Genomic DNA, 27,746 nt, shown 5'->3' with positions numbered 1-27,746 from the left:
AAGCGAGCACCGTGAGATACAAGAAGCCCACCAAAAGCTAATTGAAGAGTGGAAATACATGGCTGTTAGTGCCAACAAGCGACTGGATACTTGGAGCGGGGTTTAGTAGAGCTGGAAAGGAAATTTCTCAAAAGAATCGAGGATTGCCAGAATGCTAAAGGAAACGAGGGCGGACACCTAGCCAGAGCCTATCTATTTCTAGGACTTCACGAGCTGGTGAAGTTGTTCGATGGAGCCAAAGATGCCGAGTCTGGGGAAGGTTCTTCTAGGACCAAATAGATAGGAGCTTGTTCTTTTGCTTTGAGAAATGTAATAAGGCCAATGGCCATTATTGACTTTATTTAGGGTCAATTTGGGATTCGTCTACTTTTTATAAATAAAATGAGGCATTTAGCATTCTAAGTTCTCCAAATCAATTTGCCGTTAGGCCTACCTCGGGCACAAAGAGGTTCCCAAATAGGACACGATTTACATTCTTGCACTACGTGTTCAAATATCGCAACATTTTTTTTATAATCCTCACTAACTTGTTACCTTTTTATTTTTACTTTTTTGTTTATTCCCTTCCCCAAAGGTTAGTTCGTGTACTCTGGCAACATCATCTTATTCCACGAGATAGGGGCCCTCCACCCACTCCTCCTTTTAGTCTTGTCAAAAACAAGAACAAAGAGAAGATGGAAGATTTGAACAACGCCGGAAAGGAGAACTCAACTGAACTGGTAGAGGTCACTCATGGTCAGGTACTCAAGTTTCCAAAGAAAATGCATCCCAACTCGAACAAAAACTGTTGAAATTCCAAGAAGAGCTTGATCAGGTTTGGAATCTGACAAATCTGTCATTTTCCCTCACCACTCCGGATGTTAATTTCCCAAATGCTTAGAACCCCACACACAATATCCCAAAGCCACAAAACCATCCCGCTCCTCACCACTACTGCAACACCTGCCATACTTCAAACAATACTCCGCTGCTCATCCTAGAACCCCAAAACTCCACAAATGACCACTTACACACCCGTTATAACACCCTCGTCTACGTGGAGACTATGCCACACTCCACCCAAACCATCTCAAGCATGCCCGAGTCTGATGATAAAGACTTGCTCATCAGGAATATGGCTGAAGAACTTAAGAAATTGACTAGCCGGATTCAAGGCGTCGAAGGAAGCAAAAGAATTGAGGGGCTAAACTATGAAGATCTCTGCATACAACCCGATATTGAATTGCCCGAGGGTACAAACCTCCGAAGTTCGAAATGTTTGATGGTACAGGAGATCCAAGGGTCCATTTGAGAACGTATTGTGACAAGCTGGTTGGAGTATGGAAAGACGAGAGAATCCGCATGAAGCTTTTCTTGAGAAGGTTGAAAAGAGATGCTTTGTCCTGGTACATCAGCCAGGATCCAAAGAAATGGTCAAGCTGGGTAAGCATGGCATCTGACTTTATGGACAGGTTCAAGTTCAACACGGAGAATGCACCAGATGTGTTCTATATTCAGAATCTAAAGAAGAAGCCCACAGAAACATTTCGCGAGTATGCTACTCGCTGGAGATCCGAAACTGCTAAGGTCAGGCCTGTCTTAGAAGAGGAACAAATGAACAAATTCTTTGTTCGAGCCCAGGACCCGCAGTATTATGAACGACTAATAATGATCGAGAGCTACAAATTTTCCGACATTATCAAGTTGGGTGAAAGGATTGAAGAGGGCATCAAAATCGGTATGGTTACAAACTTCGAGGCCCTTCAAGCCACAAATAAGGCCTTACAGTCCGGTGGTGTGTCCAAGAAAAGGGACGTAGGAGTCGTAATAGTGGCACAGAGAACCAAATCCCCCATCATATACCAAACCTACCCAATACCTCCACTCACATATCAGCCTACTCCGAACTACCAAACACCCTCACCCTCCTATCAAACTCCACTATACACTTACCAATCACCCCCACCTCCTACATATCAGCCTACTTCACCCAGATATTCTCAACCCGCGCGTGTTTACCAAGCCTACAATACTCAACCATCCCACTATCAATCACCTCCTACACGCCAAAACTTCCCTAGACCTCGACCAAATTTTGATCGTAGACCTCCTAAATAATACACAGCCATTGTTGAACCTATTGACTAGTTGTACGAAAGACTCAAAGTTGTTGGTTATGTCACCCCTATCCCTACTATAACTCTTGAGAACCCTTCTCAGTAGGTTAACCCAAACAAATCATGTGCATACCATTCCGGCATGAAGGGACACACCATCGACGAATGTCGTTCTCTAAAAGACAAGATCCAGGCTTTGATTGATAACAAGATTATTGTGGAAAACGAGCCCGCTCCGAATGTATGCAATAACCCTCTACCAGACCATAAGGGTGGAGACATTCACATGATTGAAATAGAGGATGATTGGGATCCCAAGGGATCAATCGGGTTGATTGTAGAAGGTGATGACCCAAAGAAGCCAATAGTTACTCTTAATCCAATCATAGTCCAGATTCAGTCGTTTGGGGACGCTGAGGTAAATATGTTCGTGCCACTTGAGTTCGAAACAACATCATATGCAACGACATCAACATCGATTGAGGTCGAATTTATGTCACCAGCAAATGCACCTACACCATTCGAAGTTGCAGTTTTACCACCCAGGGGACATGCTCCGTTCGGGGTGAAGATAGCCACGCCGATCCCAATAGCGATGTCAGCCGTGATGTCATCTCACACAAAGGCTATACCATGAGACTATACAGTTGAGGCAAGGAGGAAAGGCAAGGTTAGGTTCGAGGAAACTGTTGTCGCACACCTAACTGAGTCAAGCAAGTAGGTCTCCAATCAGTCGCCCATTATTGAGACGGGTCCAGATGATCTTTGGAGAAAGATACAGGCCAAGGAATACTCGGTCATCGACCAGCTGAACAAAACATCGGTGCAGATCTCCATACTTACTTTGCTACAAAATTCTGAGGCACACAAGAATGCTCTATTAAAGGTGCTGAGTGAGGCATATGTACCAAGCAACATCACTGGCGGAGAAATGGCTAACATGGTAGGACAGGTATTAGAGAGTGACAAGATCACTTTTCATGAGGATGAGCTGCCATCCAAAGGGTTGGGACACAACAAAGCGCTACACATCACTATGCAATGCGAGGACTACTTCATTACCAGGATCCTGATCGACGGGGGTTCCAGTCTCAACATTTGTCCATTGGTAACACTCAAGAAGTTGGGTAAGGGACTACACGAGATAAAGGATGGAGCCATCAATGTGAAAGCTTTCGACAGTTCCCAAAGGTCCACCATTGGGGAGATTAGTCTGTGTTTACAAATGGGGCCTACTTGGTTCGACGTTGATTTCCAAGTGATAGACGTGCCGGCATCTTACAATCTACTGTTAAGACGACCATGGATTCATGCTGCAGGGGCTGTAGCATCAACACTACATCAGGCGGTAAAATTTGAATGGAATTACCAGGAAGTGATCATTCAGGGCGACGGTAACAATCCTATATACAGTCGCCAGACCATTCCATCAATCGAGGGGAGAAAAAGCTGGGAGGAGAGACTTACCATCACATCGAACGGGTAAATACTGTTGACAAAGACAAATGGTGGGATAACAAGATCGAGAGTATACTGAATTGGAGTGGGTACGAACCTGAAAAAGGGCTCGACAAGAACCTCCAAGGAATCACTAAGCCCATAAAGCTCAAGAAGCATGGCACTACTTTCGGTCTAGGATATGAGTACACCTGGGAGGAATTCAACAACTGGTCTCCACCATGGCGCGGTCCTTACTATCCGCTGGAGCAACCAATACCACATTTGGAGTAGACTTTCCAACCATCTGATGTTATCTATGGGTTAGAAGAAGAGAAAGAACTAGCAGCTGTGAAAAACTTGTTCTAAGAGGACAATGACATGGATTGTTGTGTTGTTCTCTAGAAGGAGGCGGGAGGAAGGCCCTTCCATACAGGCCGTAAACAGAGGGGCACGCCTCAATAATTGGACCATCAGGGCAACTAGAGCCTAATGAGTCTCAGGGTAGCAAGGCTAAAACAAACAGCATGCACTGTTTTTATTTACTAAATGATTTTCCTTTCGCATTTTTAATTCCCGCAATAAGATCTCCAATGTTCAAAACGATTGTGCAATTTATCAAAGCATTTTTGACTTTCCTTATGAATCAACACTTATTACTATTATTTTCTCTCATTACTTTACTTATACAGCATTACTATTACCTAACTTGATGAACCAATGACTGTGACGTGCAACGAGACAACGCAACAAATGGACATAAATTCAGAGGAAGATGATATACCAGAAGAGAATGTTAAAGAAGTCAAGAATTTCAAGAACAGGCCTAAGTCCAACCTAGACGAGATTGAGATTGTTAACATGGGAGATGCAGAAAATGTCAAAGAGATACGAATTAGCGTTCATTTGTCTCCATCGGAAAAGGAAGGGTACACATTCTAAGAGAATATGAAGATATATTCGCCTGGTCGTATGATGATATGACTGGTATGGGTACATGTATTATGGCTCACAAACTGCCAACTGATCCAACGTGTCCACCGGTAAAGCAGAAGCTCAGAAAATTCAAACCTGATATGAGTTTGAAGATCAAGGAAGAAGTTACCAAGCAGGTCAAAGCCAAAGTTCTCAGGGTAGTGGAATACCCAACATGGTTAGCCAACATTGTGCCAGTACCAAAGAAGGACAGAAAGGTCAGAGTCTGTGTCGACTACCGGGATCTCAACCGGGCCAGTTCGAAAGATGACTTCCCCTTGCCAAACATACACATCTTGATCGACAATTGTGCCAGGCATGAATTGCAGTCATTTGTGGATTGTTTCGCTGGGTATCATCATATCTGGATGGATGAAGAAGATGTTGAGAAAACGACTTTCATTACGCCGTGGAGGATGTACTATTACAAGATGATGCCGTTCGGATTAAAGAATGTTGGGGCCACCTACATGAGGTCCATGACCACCATTTTCCACGATATGATACACAAGGAGATCGAAGTATATGTAGACGATGTTATCATCAAGTCCAAGAAAACCACTGATCACATGGAAGATTTGAGAAAGTTCTTCAATAAACTGAGAAGGTACAACCTAAAACTAAATCTCGTGAAGTGCGCATTTGGGGTTCCTGCCGGAAAACTACTTGGGTTCATTGTAAGTCGCCGAGGAATAGAACTGGATCCGTCAAAGGTCAAAGTTATTCAGGAATTGTCACCGCCAAAGAACAAGAAGGACGTAATGAGTTTCTTGGGGAGACTTAACTATATCAGCCGGTTCATAGCACAATCTACAGTTATCTGTGAGACAATCTTTAAGATGTTGAAGAAGGATGCCGCTACCAAATGGACTGATGACTGCCAAAAGGCCTTCGACAGAATCAGGGAGTACCTGTCAACACTACCAGTTTTGGTCCCGCCCAAGCCAGGTAGACCTCTATTACTCTACCTCGCAGTATTGGATGGAGCGTTCGGTTGTGTTCTAGGGCAACATGATGAAACGGGGAGGGAGGAGCAGGCCATCTATTACCTCAGTAAGAAGTTCACCCCGTACGAGGCCCGATATTCTCTGTTAGAGCACACCTACTGTGCTTTGACTTGGGTAGCTCAGAAGTTGAGGCATTACTTTTGTGCCTATACTACACATCTCATATCAAGGTGGATCCTTTAAAGTACATCTTTCAGAAGCCCATGCCCACTGGCAAGCTATCCAAGTGGCAAATCCTGTTAAGTGAGTTCGACATTGTTTACGTAACTTAGAAAGTGATCAAGGGACATGCATTGGCAAATCACCTTGCTGAAAACCCCGTGGATGGAGAGTACAAACCCCTGAAAATATATTTTCATGACGAAGAGGTATTGTTCATAGGAGAGGACATTGTAGAATCCTATGATGGTGGGAGAACGTTTTTCAATGGAGCAGAAAATTTCAAAGGAGTCGGCATAGGAGCAGTCCTAATATCAGAAACCGGCCAGCATTATCCGGTGTCTGCCAAACTCAGGTTTCCTTGCACCAACAACATGGCTGAGTACGAAGCCTGCATCTTAGGGCTCAAGATGGTCATTGACATGAACATCTAAGAGTTGCTAGTAGTGGGGGATGCTTATACATCAGGTCCGAGAAGAATGGGCGACCAAGAACTCCAAGATACTCCCTTATCTGCATCATGTAAGGAACTGAGAAAGATGTTCACAAAGACAGAGTTCCAGCATGTTCCCAGAGTCCGGAATGAGTTTGCCGATGCATTGGCCACCCTATCATCCATGATGCAGCATCTAGACAAGAACTTCATTGATCCCATTCCGATAAAGATCTATGATCAGCCAGCTTATTGTGCTCATGTCAAAGAAGAAGCAGATGGAAAGCCTTGGTTTTATGATATCAAGGAATATTTGGCAAAAGGAGAATACCCAGAACTTGCGAACACTAGTCAAAAGCGCACACTTTGAAGACTGTCTAATAATTTCTTTCACAACAGAGGAATCCTGTATAGGAGGACTCCGGATTTGGGATTACTAAGGTGTGTTGACGCAAAGGAAGCATCCAGGCTACTAGAGGAAATTCATGCTAGGACTTGCGGTCCACATATGAACGGTTTTGTCTTAGCAAAAAAGATACTCTGAGTTGGTTACTTTTGGATGACTATGGAGACGGACTACATCCAGTATGTCTAGAAATGTCACCGCTGCCAGATACATGTAGACATGATAAGGGTACCTCCGAATGAGCTTAATGCAACAAGCTCGCCATGGCCGTTCGCCGCCTAGGGAATGGATGTTATTGGACCAATCGAGCATGTCGCTTCCAACGGACACAGGTTTATCCTAGTAGCAATTGACTATTTCACCAAATGGGTCAAAGTAACATCTTATAGAGCAGTAACTAAGAAAGTCGTGGCAGAATTTGTCCGCAACCGCATTGTTTGTCGGTTCGGGATTCCGGAGTCAATCATCATTGATAATGGTTCCAATCTCAACAGTGACCTGATGAAAGCCATGTATGAGACCTTCAAGATCAAACACAAGAATTCTACAGCCTACAGACCTCAGATAAACGGAGCCGTCGAAGTCGCCAATAAGAATATCAAGAAGATACTAAGGAAAATGATAGAGAAGCATAAGCAGTGGCACGAGAAGCTATCATTTGCTTTATTAGGATACCGCACCACAGTCCGCACATCAACTGGGGCAACCCCCTATATGCTAGTTTTTGGTACAGAAGCCGTCATTCCCACTGAGGTGGAAATTCCCTCATTAAGAATCATACTTGAAGCAAAGCTAGACGATGCAGAATGGGTGAAGAATCGTTACGAGCATCTAGCTCTTATAGATGGAAAGAGAATGAATGCAGTTTGCCACAGTCAGCTTTATCAAAACAAGATATCCAAAGCCTTCAACAAAAGAGTCAAGCCGAGACAGTTCACATCAGGGCAACTAGTGTTAAAGAAAATCTTTCCACATCAAGATGAAGCCAGGGGTAAATTCTCTCCCAACTGGCAGGGTCCGTACATGGTTCACCGGGTTCTAATAGGAGGATCCCTCATACTCGCAGAAATGGACTGAGAAGTCTGGCCAAACCGATCAATTTAGATGCAGTCAAGCGTTACTATGTGTAATCTTTATGCTTTCCCATATGATGTAAATTGAACTACATCCAACCTGATTCCTGTTTAAGAGGGGATACTTAGGAAGCCCTATGGGTTGGTCACAATTCAATAAATTTTCATTTCCCCCCGCAATTGGAAATTAAGGCAGAATTTTGAGGAGGACCTCAAAATTCCGAAGTCATTTTCAGCCAATCATCACAAACAACAGTCAGAAACATCAACCCATTAAACTGGGGCAGAATTTTTGAGGAGGACCCTCAAAATTCTGTAGCAAGAGAGGTTGCAATGTCCTGAACCACGTCACAGTTGTCGATTCATCTAAAAGTTGTTTCTTAATTATATACTTATATCGTATTTTCACAAAAATCATGTATGTTTATTACTGAAATTACCTTGTTTAGCAACGCTACCCCAATGATACATACAGTCTCACTAGATCAAAGTCAAGTGAGTCAAGCAGAGCCAGCGGGGATACGAACTAACCTCCCCCTTTACAAAACTCATGATTTTTCTTTGGATGCAGGCACTTGAGTTTCAAAATCATCAAATATACTATACGCTTATTCACAAAGTTCAGGAATACAACTCTCCGAACCGTTGCACTTGCTCGCAACTGCTATCCGCACACAACAGTGTCCCCGGCAATCACGATACCGCAATCCGCTATCAGCTATGAAAACTCTATTGCCATTTGCCCTTTTTACTTCCTGCATAAGGCTACCATTCTGCCTTCCGAGACTAAGCACTGTCTCCATCTGCATTTCCTGCATTGCATAAGGCTACCATTCTGCCTTCTGAGGTTAAGCTCTACCTCTATCTGCATGGCTGAAAGATCTCCACCTTATTTACATTTGCATTGGCCGAAAGATCGCCACCTTATTTACATTTGTATTGGCTGAAAGATCGCCACCTTATTTACATTTGCATGGATGAAAGATTTCCACCTTATTTACATTTGCATGGCTGAAAGATCACCACCTTATTCTACATTTGCATGGCTGAAAGATCGCCACCTTATTTACATTTGCATGGCTGAAAGATTGCCACCTTATTTACATTTGCATGGCTGAAAGATCGCCACCTTATTTACATTTGCATGGCTGAAAGATCGCCACCTCTACATTTGCATGGCTGAAAGATTGCCACCTCTACATTTGCATGGCTGAAAGATCTCCACCCATTGCATCTCATCGGCCGAAAGATCGCCACCTATTTACATTTGCATGGCTGAAAGATCACCACCTTACATTTGCATGGCTGAAAGATCGCTACCTCTATATTTGTATGGCTGAAAGATCGCCACCTTACTTACATTTGCATTGGCTGAAAGATCGCCACCTTATTTACATTTGCATGGCTGAAAGATCGCCACCTCTACATTTGCATGATTGAAATATTGCCACCTCTACATTTGCATGGCTGAAAGATCGCCACCCATTGCATCTCATCGGCTGAAACATCGCCACCTACTGCATCTCATGGGCTGAAAGATCGCCAAATCATCCGAAGACGTCATTGTTCGGAGGCACCATTTTCATAGCCCGAGAACACCATATCATGGCCTAAGGACCCCTTTTCAATCTTTTGCATATCATTATTCAAAGGCATCATGGTTCGGAGGCATCATTCTCATAGCCCGAGAGCATCATTTCATGGCCTGCGAGTCCTTTATTATACGCTTCATGGCCTAGGAAATCATGGTCTGAGGACGTCATCCTAATCATCCAAAGACAACATTCATGGTCCGATGGGAACTTGCATCATGTTTAAATTTACTCACAATATATGCTTGCATTGCTTATTTGCAGGTAAACCGGCGAGCAACGGCTATCTCAGCGAGAGCAATCTCTCTCCAGTTCCCGTACCCTATTAGACCTTAACCATTCATCCCAATATAAATATTGCGTCCATTCTTGAAAGTCTCCTCGAACCCTTTCGTTCGGTTCAAATTGGCCATCATATCTTTACCCGTCAACTCTTTCATCCTTCCTGGGTAAAGTGGGGCAACTGTTGATACTCAATTTTTTCTTGTATATTTTAAATATACAAAATACTTTTAAAATAGCATGTATATGCATATATAAGTATGTTCCAAGGTTTCAATATATTTCTCTTATTTTTTAAGATTTTTTAAATCAATTTATTGCCTTATTTTAGCAAGAAAAGCCCAATAATTATTCCCAAAATTGCCATTTTGGCAATTCACTTATCATATTCTCATATTTATACTAAAATGTAGCTAACATTATTTTTGCATATTTTTACAAAATTTATTTAGTATTTTTTAAGCTAAAATTGCATATAATTGCAATATTAGCCTATTTCAAGATTTAATTGTATTTATAATTATAAAATTGACTCCAGCATTTTTTATTTTCATTATTAAATGTTATCAATCATTTTAGTACTTTTAATTTACTCTCAGAAATTAATTTACTATTTTTTATAATTTTAAAAGGGAAAAATTCGCTATTTAAATAATAGCCCAATTCGTTTCAATTTTAGCCTAAAATATGACTCCAAATTGGACCCCAATTTCCAGCCCAATTTCAATTAAAACCCGACCCAGGCCCCAATTACCCTTACCCGACCCAAAACCTTATTAAATCCTGGCCGTTGATCTAAAAGATCAACGGCCCTCACTCGTTCTTACCATTTTTAATTCTAAACGACCCCCAATACCCCTCATTTCCTCACCGTCTCTATTTCTCTACCTCTGGTTCTCTCTAGAACCTTCCCCCTTTCACCTCCTCTCCCATGAGTCCCCTTCATCTTTTTCCGGCCACCTTTTGACCTGAATCCATGGGGATTTCACCATCTACCAAGCCATCTATGGCTCCTCGCGTTTGGTTACTAGAGCTTCATGACTCGACCACGAAGAGTTGGGTCTAGACCTCTGTTAATTCAAGTTCCAGGACCATCTCCGGCCTACTCCGGCGAGCCATGCCTGTTTCGAGCCTGACCTCACTCCTCTTGCTTAGATCCAAGCCTTTCTCATCGCTTGGGTTCCTCTGAAAACCCTAGCTTTTGAGGTTTTTCTAATCTATTTAGATCTATTCCATATCTATGATTTCCCTAAAGTTTTTAAACGATTTTTTTTTCAAAAAAAAAACTATGCTTTCAAAACCATTTCTTTTTTTTCGATCTAGGGTTTTCTGAGTTATTTAGATGTTTCTTCGATTTTCTCTTTCTTTCGTGTGTTTCTTCTACTGTATTTTTTCTTTACCGTGTTCTTGTGTGTTTCTTATTAAGTTTCCTCTACTGTGTTCTGATTAGTTTTCTTCTACTATGTTGTGTATTAGTTTCTTCTACTATGTTTTCTTTGAGCGCTTCTACTGTGTTTTTCATGTTACTCTTCTACCATGCTTCTCGTGAGTTTCTGTTGCTGGAGGAACATGTTAAAGGTTTCAGTTCTTTTATGAGACCTCTAAGCCTGTTTCGACTTAATTACTTGCCCTCTCATCTCCGCACTCGACTAATGGTAGAAACCCTAGAATTTGGGGGGGTTTCCAAGTTTGGAAACCATTGGCTATGTGATTTGTTTGAACTGGTTTTATCTCAAAAGAAACCCTAACTCTTTCAGACCTATTTCGAGTCTCTGAACTGAGTTTTGAAGTCCTTGTTTTTCATATGATTCTGACTTTTGCTAAACTATTCTAAGGTCTTTTACACTGGATTTTTGTATGCTGCTAGATGCTACTTCTCTTCTACATTGCTAACCTATGTGTCAGCCATGCTCCTATAGTCTATTATCTATTGATTTTGCAATGACACGATATCTTCTTTCAGCTTAACATGTTTGTATGCTCTTTATATGTGTTGGACTTCCCCTCTAAAATGGCTTTCAAATCTTGATTAGTTTCAGACTTCCTTCTGTATAAGTTTGATTGATTTCTTTCCTTATTTGCTTATTTCCCCTATGACTCGATTTAAGTTACTTGACTTTCCTTAACTTTTCTGACTCGGTTCATTCATGGACCATTGATTACAAAATCTTTGATCCTTGATTTACTGGCTACTAATTGATTTTTCTTACCTTATTTATGTAACCGTGTATTTCCAAATTCTGCCCTTAAGTAACTTCATATGTATTTACCCCTAATTGCATGCTTTGCACAAGATGTTTATTTGATTTCTTCCCTTAAATAGTTTTCCCGTTTGAATGTAAGTTCCTTAATTAAAGGAAGTCTTGTGTGATTTATTCTTAATTGATATTCAGTTCCTTAACTATTTTCTTACCTTATTTCTGCATATTTTTCACACTATAAATACACGACTCTTTCATTGACATAAGGGCAATCACTCATTCATAGTCTTTCTGAACTCACACTTTTACGCAATAGTATTCTCTCTTCTTGTCTGCACTGCGGCCTGTTTAGAAGACCTACTGCTTTTCTCTATTTATTTTTTTTGAAACTGGTATGTCCTGATTTAAGCTTTAGCACCACAACAATGTGTTTATTTACGCTTTTGTATCGATGTCTACTTACTGTTTCTGTATAGTTCAATACTTAAATTAGTATGCTGATTTCTTTCTGCCTGTTTCTATTATGAATCCCAAACCCCTGCCCCCTATGTGTTTGAGCTACGGTTTAAGGCATGGAAATATGCAAATTATTGTCCATGAATTAAATTTGATCCCTTGGGATCCTAGCCTCTAAATAGTGTGTTCTAACAGGCTTATGGGTGTGCTAGCATTCTCCATTGCTGGGTATGCCCACAACCTGCCCTTGCCTCTTTACACTCTCCCCACTCCCCTGAACCCCTATGTGTACTTGTTTGTAAATGTTTCCTTTCCCCTTTTCCCCTCTTAGAATTTTGTTCCTGCACTTGCACTCTCTTTTAATCTTTAAGTTCTGCCCCTCTCTTGTGAGCCTTGTTTTGGGACCTTGAGTTCCCTCTGAACTTGGACACTTGAGGACTGGCCTTTCCACACTGCACTTGTCTTAATCTGGTAATACGTTTGGGTGTGAGCACTGCCCGAAGTTCATTTGAGACTCTTAGGGAACTCTGACACACTCAAATGAGAGAAAGGCTTTGGATCATGAATCTCTTGGAGTTAGTTTACCTCATATTTCAGACATGAAGTCTGAATCAGGCTCTCCTTGGTTGTACTTTTAATTTCTAATATATTCTTTTACTTTATTCTGTGCTGTAATAATTTTGTAATAAACACTTGGGGCTGATTAGTAAAAAGGGCGGGTAATTATGTATGCAAAAAAGGGTAGATACCATGTCTATAGGAATTCTACATTCTCACATAGATACATGTCTATAGGAATTCTGCATTCTCACATAGATACCACGTCTATAGGAATGTTGAATTCTGCATAGATACCACGTCTATAGGTTTTCGAATTCTGCACATTCAAATGCATATAGAAGCATGTCTATAGAGAATTCTGAATGTCTATTTTCATATAGAAATCGTGATCATAGGTCTGCTACTCTCATCTAGAAATCATGCCTATAAGTCAATCTGAATTCTACATGTGCATATAGAAAATATGCCTATAGGTCTTTCTAAATCCTGTATATCCATTTTTCTCATATAGAATTCGTGTTCATAGGTCTTAAATAAATTTCTGCACCTAGATATCATGCTCACAGGACTTAAACATTCAATTGCACTTAGGTATTATGTCTTAAACAGAATTCAGCATCTAGATATCATGTTCATAGGTTTAAGACGAGTTTTCTGCATTTTTATACTACGTCTACAGGGATTTAAAATCAGTAACGCCTAGAAAGCAGGCCTATAGGAGTTTCTAATTGAATCTGATTCGCCTCACTTTATGTTAGATATAAAATCAGTAATAATAGATACTGTCAGTTGCAAACCTTATAATCAATTTGTTTGAATTCTGCCTTTCTTTTAATAATCTGAGTCTCTCACTTAGCCAGTTTAACAAGTATACATATAGGGTTTCAAATAATTCATTTCAAGTTTTACTGTCTTTTGAATCATCCCTATAGGACCTTTGTCCTAACACTTAGGCAAGCCTTAGATAATAACTATAAACTGAATCTGTTCTGTTAACTACAACCACCAGGCAGGCCTGATTCGGGCTTCTTATCTGAAATATGTAATAAATCATTCTGCCTCAACCTCTAAGTTCTTTCACATTCAGTATTTAATCAGACCCTAAACAGTACGTGCAAGACATGCTAAATTACGTGCTTCTTTGACTAAAGGAGGTATATTTGAGCCCTTTTGCCTGTTATGTGCTTTCCCCCAATTTGTTATACATATTCTTGCATGTCGCCTTAGAATTTTGCCTTTGAAACTACAAATAAGATGATATCCCTTTCCTTTAGGATTAGTAGTCCTAAATGCCTCCGGGACTGATAGGATTGGGGCGAGTAATAGCATGCAATGAGTAAACGAGACCATTCCGCGCTTTAATACCTTAATAGGATGAGAAGGGTAGATATGGATATGATAAATATGGATATGATGTCTATTGAGGAGTGATTACCAAGCATTGTGTGGGGTGATCCATATTAGTAATAAACCTAGGACCCCCTTTCCTTTATTTCTTATCTCTTTTAAAGAATTTCAAACTCTTTTTTAAAGAAAAATCAGCTTTCTTTTAGTTCTTTCCAACTTTATTTGTTTGTAAACCCTTATGTGAAAATCCCCTCTTATTTGAAGCTTTATTTGTTTACGTGTTATTTGCACCTAAGTTCACAACAATAGTCTGGCCAGGAACCACACTAGTGGATCCTGAGGGGTGCCTAACACCTTCCCCTTGGGATAATTTCAAGCTCTTACCCTATCTCTGGTTACTCAAATCAAACTCTCTTGGTGTCCTAATGCACCCTAATCATTAGGTGGCGACTCTTCAAATTCAAACCCAATTCCCAAAAGGGAATGAGTTGTCCTCCCAAATGTCATAAACCCGATTTCGCTCGAGAAAAAGGGGGCGCGACACTTATTACAAGCTTAATATTGAAATTTCTCTTCTTTTTGATAAAAAGACATCCATTAAAAAGAAAAATTCATTTCAATAATTAGTGTGGAACATAACAAGCGTATTTTACTAAGCCAAAGATACTGTTCAAAACTAAAAGGGTACTTCTAATTACTCTTCTTTTCCTAAAACATGCAGCGCCTTCTCCCTCCCCCACTCCAGAGAAAGAAAAGTTTAAATTCAAATCGAGAATTATTTCTTTCAAGGTAAAAGACTATTTTTGCATGACAGTAAAATTACTCTTCAAAATTGAATGGGATAAGTTTTAATTTTTTTCTTCCCCTGAAGTTTGTAGTATCTTCTCTCAACTCCCAATCCAAAGAAAGAAAAGTATCAAATTTACTTCAAGAATGAATTCTTCCAACGTAAAAGAACTACTTTTTGAAGATAATCTTCAAACCATCAAAGACTAAATAGAAAAATACGGGATGAAAGAAGAAAGCTTACAAGAAACAACGATCGAAATGGGAAAATTCACAAAAGTGCAAAGATAAGATCAGGAAGCGCGAGGAGCGAAAAGGTGAAAAGTGGGAAATTGATCGACGACAGAGCTTTTCCGATATTACTAATACTGAATTTGCAATAAAGTGGGTGTTAACCTTTTGATATAGAGAAGTTGCATCTTGGTGCCAAGTTTCTCAATGAGCTGTCTGCCTGGTCCGATAAGAACAAGAAGAGTGAAAAGCTGAGAAGCCAAAGAAGAGCTTGTACAGAGCGGTGATTGGCAGGGTTTGCAAACTGGTCGATATGGGAAATTTTATTTTGAGTCTCGTACAACCAACAAAAGTTTTATGAGGGCTCCTTCTATAGTTGACAAGTGGAATTGTGGGTCCACGCATCACTGGTTCGCTTCCAGCCTAAATCCTCTTCCCTTTCCTTGACTGTTTGCACATAAACCACCTCCACCCATTAACGACGACTCCCTCTTTCCCTCTTATTACATGTCTCACCAAGTATAGTAAGTTCCTGCTAACATGTGGAAGATGAGTCTCACACCCACTCAACTTGGAAAAAAAGGAAAAAGAACTCTTAGATTACCTTTTAGCTTTTTTGTCTTCTTTCTCTTTCGTCCTCTCCCATCCTCTTCAACTGCTTCTTTTCTACTATTATTTACTTTATTTTTCTTCATATTTATGGCTTTTTCTAATCTTCAAAAATAATAATACCAATATTATATGATCCAATGACTCAATATGCAACCCCAAAATTATAAAAAAGAAAAATATAAAATATAAAACAACCACCATTGCAATTGTGCCGCCTTGATGTGACTATAGGGTAATTTTTGTTGAGGCATAATGATGGTGGTTCCTTAGCAATAAGTTAGTTTTGGGTGTTTTGATGAAATAGAGAGGTGGTGAAAATGAGGATCCTTGTGTATTTTTACTGTGTATGGAACGATAGAGAGCTATTAGTATTATACAGGTGGTGCAGGTGGTATTTGGACGGTGAACGGGGTGGGGCGAAGGGATGGTTTTGTGGGCTAATGTCTATGGGTGCAAGGTGTAGAAATAAAATAAAAATAAAAAAATGGTAAAGAATAGAGGAGATGGAGTGATGGACCGAAGGGTTTGGTGGGTGAAATTGTTTGGATTTGCGGGGACCACAGTCCACTTGTCATATAATAAGTCCCTCATACAAATATTACGTGTCATAGTTCACACAGAATAAAATTTCTCGATTGATATAATCCAACAACAATAAAAAAAAATTGGATGGAAAGACAATATTGCCCTTGAAATTCCAGGCATACATGTTGTCCAGGTGTCTGCTAGATAGAAAAATTAAATAGGAGAAAATAAGTATGCTGGAAAAAGAATTTCAAAGAACAAAAATATGAAGGGTTTTGGGTCATAGGGCGAGTATATTGGGTCGGGGCAGTAATTAGAGGGAAAATGTCTGGGTGGGGTGAGTTTAATTTCGTCCAATAGGAAGTCACCATATTAAAAGTAATTAAAAAATAAAAAATAAAATATTCTGTTAGTTTGAATGGCATAAATGAGCCAGAAAGGTAAACAGAGGGGTATTTTTAGTAAAATAGGTAAATAAAGGGTATATTTAGACTTTTTCAGATAGTTCAGGGACGCCTTTTCCCTTTTTTTTAACTTTTTGCTCATTACGGCTATTTTTCGGCCCCGACTTTTTTTAAAGGACACATAACGTGAGACCCGGCCCGCGTATAATTGACCCAGCCTTTTATTTCCGCTGTCCCCTCCAAAACCCTAGTCGCCCTCTCTAAATCTTCGGAAAGAGCAGAAACAGCCAAACAAAAATGGTGAAGAAAAGCAAGAGTAAGTAATTGAACCTCCATTCCGTTAAATTTTTATTCAGTTATCAGCTAGTCGCAAAACTTTTTTGCAGATTATATTGACAAATATGTAAATGTTTTGCAGAGAGTAAGAGCAAGAGGGTGTCATTGAAGAAGAAGCATAAAATTATAAGGAAAGTGAAGGAGCATCATAAGAAGAAGTCCAAAGAGGCTAAGAAGCTGGGCCTTAATAAGAAATCTAAGGTAGAGAAGGACCCAGGAATTCCCAATGACTGGCCTTTTAAGGAACAGGAACTTAAGGCTCTCGAGGCTCGTCGAGCTCGTGCTCTCGAGGAATTGGAGCAGAAGAAAGCTGCCCGTAAAGAGAGGGTATTCACTTTTCTTGAGTTTAGTTGTTTTCGTGTTTTGCTTGCTTGGCCGGATTGTATGTTACTTGGACTTTATATTGCATCTTGAGGCTTTGCATCGGGTTAATTTTATGAAAAAAGATAATCTTTGTGCTACGTTATAATATTTGATTGATTGTCGATGCTTGAGGTGAAATGTTAAATGAATTTTATGGAAATAGTGCTGTGCTTCTGTGAGTAGTTGATATTTGCAGGCAGCTCTTGATTCTGATATGAAAAATATCTTGGTTTTAAGAATTCTATACTTGATTCAAAGAAAATATAAGGAAATTTGGACCTGTCTAGAAATTTCAAAAAAAAAATTGAGATAAAAATCTAATGGTATGAATTATGTGAATTCTTTGGATCATAGAGTAGAAGCCCCCCCACCCCCCACCCCACAGCACCACCACAAAAAAAAAGTAAATAAAAGGAATGGTAGAAGGAACTAAGGAGGAAAAGAATATATCTCACTAATTTTCGGGTAAGATTTACTTTTCTGCATGCTCAGGGAGTGGCATACTGATTTTAAAAAGAGTGGAGTCAATGACTTAAGCTTCTTTATGAAGGGCTTTTAAAAGGTTTAGGTTGCTACTCCATATCTCAGCCTTGAAGCAGGCAGACAGACCAACTCCCATCTCAACGGTGGGAAAACTCGTGTCTCCTTTTTTATATAGGTTTTCTTGCTATTGGGTTTTCGCTTTCCTACATTTTTTTGCAGGTGATATTTTGTCCACATGTTTACCTTTCATGACATTGTTGTTTTCCAGGCAAAGAAGAGAAAGCTTGGGCTGCTTGAAGATGATGATGATAAGTCCACACCGGCAGATATGACTTCAACAAAACAAAATAATTTTGAAGAGGGAAGGCCAAATGATGGCTCAACTTCTTTTGTTAAACATCGAGGTATGCCGAATCTTTCTATATATGTTTGTTATTAGTTGGTTGGCTACGGACATGGGAGTGTGATTAAAGGTTTTACTCCTTTTTTCTTTCTTTGAGCTTGATGCTTGCTTGATTGATACAGATAACTCTGAAAGGGCTTTCTACAAGGAGTTGGTCAAAGTGATTGATGCTTCGGATGTCATTTTGGAAGTGCTTGATGCTCGAGATCCTCTTGGTACCCGCTGTCTGGACATGGAAAAGATGGTGATAAGAGCAGGACCCGATAAACATCTTGTGTTACTCCTCAATAAAATTGGTATCTTTTAGTTCTATCATTGTTAGCATTATCCTGTGTCTGCTTGAGTTTTCGTTTACCGTATTATACTGATCACAGATAGGTACTGTGGTACCATGTGTTTTCGACGTCATTCAGAAAGTAAAGGGTTGTCGGTTGAGTTTAATCATTAGAAGCACAAAGAAGTGGATATTGGTGATATATATATATATATATATGTAAAATGATATCCATATCTAAAATAATATATGTGTATGTGTCTCTACTTTGGCCTTTTGATATAGGTCACTATGGTCGGTTATTTTGGCTCTGTAAATGTTGCGTCAGAGTCTTAGATTAATGATGGTTCATACAATGCCCAACAGAGAAGCTTCGAAGGGGTACTTTTACATGCTTATTTGGATGGGATTTTTTACCTCTTGACTATTTTCTTCAGATCTCATTCCTCGGGAAGCTGCGGAAAAGTGGCTAAAGTATCTAAGAGAGGAATTACCAACGGTTGCTTTCAAGTGTAGCACCCAAGAACAGAAGTCAAACTTGGGCTGGAAGCCTTCCTCAAAGGCTGGTAAGAGTAAGACTAGCAATCTTCTGCAGACCAGTGATTGCCTTGGAGCTGAGACACTGATAAAATTACTGAAGAATTACTCGCGAAGCCATGAGGTACTTCCAGGATCATCTTTATGGCGTTTTCTCTCTAGTTTGTGTTGCAGTTGAGTTCTGGAGTATGCCTCGGAACTTTAACTTGTATACTTTTTGCACAAGGTGCAAGTAACAAATGCATTAAATTGTTTTCTCACACATTCGGTTAATTTCATTTGGATATTACATGAATGCTTTTGGTTCGCTGTTAACTTCCGTTCTATTCTCTTTGAAGACTTTTCAAACCTAATTCTCCATCCTCTCTTACACTCTGGACATTTTCAAGTCTCTTATGTCTATCAGTTGTTTGCATGTGTTGGGTGTCTCTGAATGTGTTATAAAGAGAACTTTGCTTCTAACCATCAAGATGAACAAGGAGACATTGAAATTTGTTATCAGCATCAAGAAGTTGTTTGAGCTTCTGTGGCAAAGTCACTTGCACTTTACATTGTCTTTCCAACCTTGAATTTATCGTTTGATAAAACCTTGAACTCGTCGTATGTGCAGTGCATTTAGATGGGTACACCACGAAATATTATACTTATCCACTATCGGTATGGGTCCTATCTAAGGTAAACTTATGTTTTTGGATGCAAGAGATGAAAGGTTTTGGAGGAATATAGTAAGATGAGGAAATTTAAAGTACTTCATAGACCTTCGGTTTGTGTGGAGTAAATTAACCAGCCTATTCAGTTGCCTAGTTTCATGCTATTTAATTTTGCAGTTTGCTTGAGTTATTGTGTTGGTTTCCCACTAATGGTAATCCCTTGCAGATCAAGAAATCAATCACTGTAGGAGTCATTGGTCTACCAAATGTTGGTAAAAGTAGCCTGATTAACAGCTTGAAGAGATCTCATGTAGTCAACGTAGGTGCTACTCCAGGATTAACAAGATCCTTGCAAGAAGTCCAGTTAGATAAGAATGTTAAGTTGCTGGACTGCCCTGGGGTTGTGATGCTTAGGTCTGCATCTGAGGATGATGCATCTATTGCTCTTCGAAACTGCAAGAGGATAGAGAAGTTAGACGACCCGGTTGGTCCTGGTAATTGGATTTTCTTTCACATTTTTTTTGTGCTTCTGATTCTACTCTTTCAATAGTATTTACGTATCTGAAACGATTTAATAAAATGGTATTGATGTATCTGACTGTTAGTACTATGGGTTTACAGTAAAGGAGATTCTCAAACTTTGTCCAGAAAGAATGTTGGTTACAATATACAAGGTTCCTACCTTTGATTCAGTGGATGACTTCCTTCAGAAAGTTGCTACAGTTAGGGGTAGGCTTAAAAAGGGAGGAATTGTTGATGTTGATGCTGCAGCAAGGATCGTTCTGCACGACTGGAATGAGGGTATGTATGAATACTGTCAAGTTTCCTTTGAAACAATTTGAACTTCCAATATATGAGCGCATTTCACGCTCATAGATGAAAGCACCGCATTATTAGAATCTGATGTCCCATCGACACATTCCAGGGAAAATTCCATACTACACCTTGCCCCCAACCAGGAATGAGGGGGAGCATTCTGAGGCCACGATAGTTTCAGAACTTGGAAAAGAATTCAATATCGATGAAGTTTATGGAAGTGAATCCTCAATTATTGGAAGCCTGAAATCTGTCAATGATTTCAACCCAGTTGAAGTTCCATCAAATCACCCCGTTAACTTTGATGAGAACATGCTAGAGGTAAGTTATTTCCCCTATATGCTTCTGCAAATACTATTTGTATTTCATTCCTGTGTATGCTGTAATTGCTGTTCCCTTGACCATTTCTGAACTTCAAATATTATCAATTTAAGATGAAATGCTCCTAATTTTGTGATCTGAAGGCTGCATGAACTAATAAGTCTTTTTGTGTTTGAATTTTTTCCTAAGAACTATGATTACAGTTTATCTTTGAGTGTTTTTCTTTCAAAATTTCAGAAGAGCAGCTTTGGGTCCGTGTTCAAATTATCATATAAAGTTATCAATGCCATTTTCACCCTGCATTCTCCATTTATGATTTGTCACATCTATAGTCAACTTTATATTTTCAAAAGAAAAGAAGAATCTGACTAATGTTGCCTATTTGCATTTCAGGACCATTTGCAGCAGCCATTGGCTGAAAATGATAATTCTATAGACAACCCTGTTAGTGAGAACGGAGATGAGCCAATGGATTCAGGAGAAGGTGATGCAGTCCAGACGAGGGGCAAAAGTGCCAGTAGTAGACAAAATGAGAAGTTATACGCTGAGGAAGGCATGTTGAACACTAAACAGAGAAAAGCTGAGAAGAAAAGGAGGAAGAAAGACAAGCCCTCAACTGCCAGTGATATGATGGATGATGATTATGACTTTAAGGTAGATTATGTCAAGAAGGATTCTGCCATGGATGATGCCGAGGACACTGAAACAACTGATGGAAGTAAGAATAACAGATTTGAGCTACCATCCGGGGTTGACTTGGATAATGAATGAACCCTTATAGGACCATCTTAAAAATCTATTTTTGTGGTTTTTAAATTAGTTTGTCCTGTAAAAATTTTGATACCAGAGACCATCTTCATTTAAGTTGCTAAATTGAGGCAATTATATATCACGGGAGAGGCATTTTTGTTAATTACATTTTGTTCTTGTTCCTAAGCAACTTTATCACTTGTGACCAGAAAAGATAACGAGAAGGAAAAGGAATTATGTAGCTAAGGTTATTCGAGGGCTGTGGAATTCAATTTTACTTTAGATCTGAAAATAATACGTAAGACCAATTTAGAAATCACAGCATTAGTTTCTTTCATCTGTAGGTTAAAGAACGTCTTGATTTGATGATAGCTTTTATCTATAATACAAATTTCTATAGCAGTAAATCAGGTCTAGTGACTTCAGGTTACACAACTGACACTAACAATGTAAGCAATGAAGCCTTGTTAAAAATCCGATGAGAAAAGGTATAATATTAATGGTGAAATAACAGTCTCTCAAGAAAATTTTCTTTGCTCTTCTACAAGTATCATATTGTTTCATTGAATATATAATCTAAACTAGGGTGTAGCTATAACAAGATTACATCACGATGATAAACATAAACGAATAACAGAAACATCAGTCTCCGTTTGACAGCCCTAGCTTAGAGTCCTTGCTTCCACCTTCTGAATCAATCTTAGCAGGTTGGGAATTTATGCTTGTTTGTGGACTAGTTGCCGAAGTAACACCAGTACCAGCTGTCGATGTATCTGCCGCAAACGAGTTGGGAATAAGTCCCTGTGTATCCATAGTTTCACGTGCTGCTTTCTCTTTGGCTTGTTTTGCTCTTTCAAGAACCTCCTCCTGTTTTGCACAAACCTTTAAGGTTAGACATTTCTACTAAAGTTGTGGATAAACTTCATCCACTATTTGTTCTGGATGGACAACTCTAGACAACCAGGAACTATGAACAAGAATTTTCATAGTCATGATGCTTAGCCTGTGGATTACATAGTTCAACATTTTCCTGTACTGTATAAGGGAGTCATGGCTTCTCAAGAGACAAGAAACTGCTTCCGCAATTCATAATCTCAGGGGAGCTCAATTGCATACAAGCTCAAGTGGTTCTAGCAAAGCTTCTTCCGGTAAAGATACATAAAAGCGTTCACGAAATTTTTTACATTCATCTAGCACTTTAGTTGATTGAGGTTTAATTATATTAGTTGAAGACATAATTAACTAAATAAAAGAAGTGTGCACTCTCTAACAACTTAAGATTTTAGATGAGACGATCACACATTTCAACATGGTGTGAGAGCAAGCAGAACTCCTGGGTTCGAGTCTCACCATCACCATTATTAGAAAAGAATTTTCACATACTTGTCTCATGAATAATCAAGGCCGCACATGAAGCGTGGTGAAAACATAATTAAGTAAATAAAAAAGGCACAATAGCCTAAACGGCACTTCTTGTTCTAGTTTGTCATCCCGGTCCCCGTACTTACAATTTTACCAAGTGAACACTTACACTCGTTCAAACCTTGTATAATAAATGCTTATGACTAGAGGCTGAGGGTACGTGTAATGCAATCTCCTACACGTAGGACTCCATGTCATTACTAGTGCCACATAGGAAAATAAACTATTGAAAAATAGGATTGACCACCCAAACCTACTATTTCCCGTCATTTTACACTTTATCGATTATTCCACGTCATTATTTATTTTCTCAGAAAATATTTTTAATTTTTTTTTGAAGACAAATCCCAAATGCCTCAATAAACCACCTCATAGCCACCATTACAACTTCTTTCTTTATCTGACCATCGTGAACTATTCCCTAACCACCAACCAAGATCGTCCTTTCAAAATCTCACCCGACAGAATCCTTTTTCATCCGTAAGACCATCCTCACACATTGACTTCTCACGACTGTTCTACAATTACTAGTACCCACACAAAAAAGAAAAAAGAGAAATTCAACCGCCACAAAATTTTCTTCAGTGTAACCAAACAACCGGATCACCACCTTCCTCTAAAAACCACCACCCAAAAGCACCATTAAATACCCATCTTGTCATTATTTCCTTTAAAAAAAAAAAAAAGAACCCCAAACGGAACCCATTATCCCAAAATTACCTGAAGAACCGATTAATTGAAATTTTGTTGCCTCCGCCATTTTTTCTAATAAAGAACTGATTAATTGGTTTTGAGTTAATATAAAAAAAGTGCTTTTTATAAGTTAAGTTGGGAGAAATCAATTGGGTTTTGATTAAACAGAAAAAGAAACAAGAAACGTAAAAGATTCTTTTGTTAAAAAATAGGATATTTCTGCCTGATTTTGTGATTTTGAAGGCTCATCCATTGTTTATAGTGGTGTGGAGGGGAAAAGAGGGAGGGGGAAAGAGGGATTGGGGCCAAGAAGAAAGGTGGGAGAAACTGAGAAAGAGAAGAAAATTGGTTTTTTGGGGGGGGGGGGTCGATTAACTTATTAACTTTACTTTTCTCTGTTTTTAATCAAAATCACTAGTATCACTCTCTTTAAATGCCACATAATTAAGCTCGGTCAATGGCCAGAGGGATTATAAAAATTGGTTTTGAAGAAGTTGAGGTGTCTGGATGAAAATCCGTAAAGTGTAAGGATCGGAGATGTCAAAACAATACAAGTACGAGTGTCTATTAGGCTATTCTGCCAAATAAAAAATGAGTTCTAGTGGAGAAAACGAAAGGAGAATACATGTTCGGAGTTGTTCAACAGCATAGAGATGAAAGTGAAGCATCAAATCGTATACGTTGCCCATAAGCTGCAGCAGTCCCATAGTTAACAGGGGAGACCAAGAAAAGTACGATGCTTCTGCAGCAAGATCTGCTCGAATAACAAGCAGGAACAAATTTTGCATTGAACCCTCTCCTATCAAGTCCTCTGGTTGTTTGAATTACGGAAAAGCTAGAGCTTTTCTAAAGAATTGGAAGGAAGTCATTATGACACACAATTTTAGTGACTATATCTTGAAAAACCTAATTATGAATAGACCAAAAGGAAACATTGGGCTGTCTTTTCAGGTTATGCTAAATTTCAGCTTTATCTAATCTTTAACACGTTTCCTAGGCAGTGTTGGTTAAGCCATTATGCCACTATTAAATGTCATTGAACAAGGCCTCCGAAAGTAAACTAAAACCAATATCTCATAACATTCATGTTAGCTTATAGCTTCTAGTTTTCCTACTTGAACTACTTAGTACCTGAAAGTCTTGAACTTGCTTTTGTTGCTCTGCTTGCAATCTGCCAACTGTACTTAAGAACTCCCCAACTATAGACTCTATGCGCTCAGTAACTGCTTCCGCCAGAGCTTTTCCTAAGAAGAATGCATCAAGGATATTCTTACTCTCATTTTCACCTGCAAAAGAGATGTTTTTAGCCAAATGGTTCAAGAGTGAAAGATATGCAGGAATCTAGAGGAGACTGTGATGAAACAACAAAATTAGTTAAAAATTACTGTTGAAATCCAAAAGCAAACCCCATAGACTCCTCCCTCCCCACCCACCCAAGACAAAAGCAAGTGGAAAAAGAAAGTTAAGAGTCTTAAGACACACCAAAAAGAATGGGAAGAACTGAAGAAAGGTGTATTCACAATCTCACGCTACAAACCAAGTTTCTTTTAAACACCTACAAATCAACAACAACAACAACAACCACCCAGTAAAAATTCCACAAGTGAGGTCTGGGGAGGGTAGAGTGTACACAGACCTTACCCCTACCCCGGAGGGATGGAGAGGCTGTTTCTGAAAGACCCTCGGCTCAAGAAGAGGAAAGTAAACAATAGACAATAGACACTAGATCAGTGACAGCAACACAGAAGCCAGAAAAATAAAATAATATCAGCATCGTAAGAAATAGAAACTAAATGTAAAAACAATAACAATAACCAGTACTAATGCCATAGAAAATAGTGTGGAAGCTACACAAACCACTAACAACCCAAGGCGAAACATTAACAGCCTAGTCCCGCCCTCGGAAACAACGTAGAAAAATGCTCGACTCCCTCCTAATTACCTCTCCTCATACCTGCCAATGTCAACCGCTCACACCTCCTAACCGGGGCATCTATACTTCTCATCCGCACGTGCCCGAACCATCTAAGCCTCGCTTCCCGCTCTTGTCGTCCATGGGAGCCACGCCCACCTTCTCCCTAATATCTTCATTCCTAATCTTATCCAGCCTAGTGTGTCCGCACATCCATCTCAATATCCTTATTTCTGCCACTTTCATCTTCTGGGTATAAGAATTCTTGGCTACCCAACATTCCGCCCCATGGCTGGTCTAACCACCGCTCTATAGAACTTGCCTTTAGGTTTCGGTGGCACTTTCTTGTTACACAGAACTACAGATGCTAACCTTTATTTCATCCACCCCACTCCTATACGGTGCTTGACATCCTCGTCAATCTCCCCACCCCCTGGATAATTGACCCAAGGTACTAGAAACTTCCTCTCTTGGGGATGATTTGTGAGTCAAGCCTCACGTCCATGTACGCATCCCCTGATGCATCACTGAACTTACACTCCAGATATTCTGTCTTAGTCCTACTCAACTTGAAACCTTTAGACTCTAGGGTCTGTCTCCAAACCTCTAGCTTCTCATTAACGCCGCCTCGCGTCTCATCAATCAGAACTATATCATCAACGAACAACATACACCGTGGCACCTCCCCTTGAATATGGTGTGTTAGTACATCCATCGCCAAGGCAAATAAGAACGGGCTGCATACAGGCCCTTGGTGCAATAGGAACTAGTTAACAAAAGATAGGGCATGGTAATGATACAGACCAAAGGCTTTGACTTAGCTAAAATATATCTTATGACTAGGCAGGAAATCCTTTAATTCCTCCAATCATCCTTTGCTAAACAATATTTTCCAGCAAACAAGTAGTACAACACAACACCAAGCTACTTCTGAGGACGAAGGATATGGCCAAATTCGAGTAACAGGTGATTTTCCCGCTGAAAATAAAAAAGTTATACTGAAATAGCAGAGAAGATATGACAACAAACGATCATCATGAAACAATTCATGTTAGCCAAGACAGTTTCCAAAAGCAGAAACCATGAGTCACCTGACGAATATGGAGTATGGACACACAAGTTAAGTTTTATGAACTTGCACCGTAAAATATCTTTATATAACTAAATCATTATCATACTTCATAAGCATCAAACTCCTAACCTGATAAAAATGGTAAGTAATCTGTCAAAACTACACCGAGAGTGTAAAGAATCTTTACATTTATATACCTTAAATCCTTCTTTTATTCTTTTTCCTCTTCTTCTTACTCTCCAGGATCAATAGTGATTCCTACTTACTCCTTGTAATTCTAACCCCCGACTGACCAATTAATAGACAGTTTGCAAAAGGGGAAACCATAAAATTGTTATCATGGATATCACAGAAACAAAAGACGGAACCAAGATTTCAAGTCAGTACGTCACTAATACCAAATCAACAATTGTATAAATCAGTAAGTGGGCAATACCACAAACACTTAGTGGGTGACAGTAACTTAGTATGAATATAAGAACTATACCCACGGCCAAGATAGATCGGGAAAAGGGATTGGACATACCAGGAGCAGGGCCACCAGGAGTTGAGCTGCAATTACAAGTGAAAGAGTGTGCTTTTGCCGAGGTGGTGAGCTTAGAGAAAGGATGGGTAGTTGGAAAAAGAAGAGCAGAGGAATTCCAACGTAGGAGCCGAGGAGGTTTAGATTGAGTAGGAGGAGAATAAAGTAGTGAGGAAGATGAGGATGCTGTAACTAATCCACTCATATTTCCTCTTTTCTTGGAAGCTTTCACTTCCGGATTGATTCTCCTACTTTCTGGTGCTCTACTGTTTTATTTCTATAACTTCCAAAATTCTCTTTTTCTTTTTCCTGGAAGATGGAATTTATTGGGAAGAAAGATTAGGTGAAATTAACTTATTTTTCTCAATTAAAATTTAGATATTGAGGAAATATATAGAAAGCATTCTTTTCTTTGTCTTTTTAAGATGCTAGTATTATTTGGAAAGATTCGAACAAAATTTGTTTTATCACAGTTTTTTCAGACGTTTTAATAACATTTGAGCTAAAAAGTACTTTTCATGTAGGTCTATTTATGTAAATTAATTATAGAATGTCTGTGATTTACAGTACTTTTAGATAGCTTCTAAATATATACTACTTATAAATTT

General features: G+C 39.4%; 2 protein-coding genes across 2 annotated transcripts; one reads left to right on the top strand and one right to left on the bottom strand.

The window, feature by feature from the left end:
- The first annotated feature begins 16,759 nt into the window (after positions 1 to 16,759).
- Positions 16,760 to 21,679, top strand: LOC107829330 (guanine nucleotide-binding protein-like NSN1). The gene is made up of 9 exons (XM_016656805.2): positions 16,760 to 16,899; positions 17,002 to 17,246; positions 18,034 to 18,169; positions 18,291 to 18,464; positions 18,880 to 19,103; positions 19,856 to 20,123; positions 20,251 to 20,430; positions 20,555 to 20,766; positions 21,160 to 21,679. Exons 1-9 carry the CDS (start codon positions 16,881 to 16,883, stop codon positions 21,535 to 21,537), a joined length of 1,836 nt encoding a protein of 611 aa, XP_016512291.1. The 5' UTR covers positions 16,760 to 16,880; the 3' UTR covers positions 21,538 to 21,679.
- Positions 21,680 to 21,980: 301 nt separating this feature from the next.
- Positions 21,981 to 27,498, bottom strand: LOC107829331 (uncharacterized protein At4g13200, chloroplastic). The gene is made up of 3 exons (XM_016656806.2): positions 27,142 to 27,498; positions 24,763 to 24,917; positions 21,981 to 22,383 (listed from the first exon to the last, which is right to left on the bottom strand). Exons 1-3 carry the CDS (start codon positions 27,341 to 27,343, stop codon positions 22,159 to 22,161), a joined length of 582 nt encoding a protein of 193 aa, XP_016512292.1. The 5' UTR covers positions 27,344 to 27,498; the 3' UTR covers positions 21,981 to 22,158.
- Between the last annotated feature and the right edge of the window lie 248 nt (positions 27,499 to 27,746).

This window comes from Nicotiana tabacum, chromosome 22, assembly GCF_000715075.1.
Source record: "Nicotiana tabacum cultivar K326 chromosome 22, ASM71507v2, whole genome shotgun sequence".
In the NCBI taxonomy this organism is placed as follows: domain Eukaryota; kingdom Viridiplantae; phylum Streptophyta; class Magnoliopsida; order Solanales; family Solanaceae; genus Nicotiana; species Nicotiana tabacum.
The sequence above is the reverse complement of the archived record's forward strand: the minus strand, read 5'-3'. Positions and strand labels throughout refer to the sequence as shown.

Excerpts from the sequence above, each read along its gene's own strand:
- LOC107829330 (XM_016656805.2), top strand. Across the intron at positions 17,247-18,033 it reads AAGCTGCCCGTAAAGAGAGG|GCAAAGAAGAGAAAGCTTGG; the intron begins GTATTCACTTTT and ends GTTGTTTTCCAG. Across the intron at positions 20,124-20,250 it reads AGACGACCCGGTTGGTCCTG|TAAAGGAGATTCTCAAACTT; the intron begins GTAATTGGATTT and ends ATGGGTTTACAG.
- LOC107829331 (XM_016656806.2), bottom strand. The coding sequence starts at position 27,343 with ATGAGTGGATTAGTTACAGCATCCTCATCTTCCTCACTACTTTATTCT. Across the intron at positions 24,918-27,141 it reads TCCTGGTGGCCCTGCTCCTG|GTGAAAATGAGAGTAAGAAT; the intron begins GTATGTCCAATC and ends TCTCTTTTGCAG. Across the intron at positions 22,384-24,762 it reads AGCAAGTTCAAGACTTTCAG|GAGGAGGTTCTTGAAAGAGC; the intron begins GTACTAAGTAGT and ends TGTGCAAAACAG.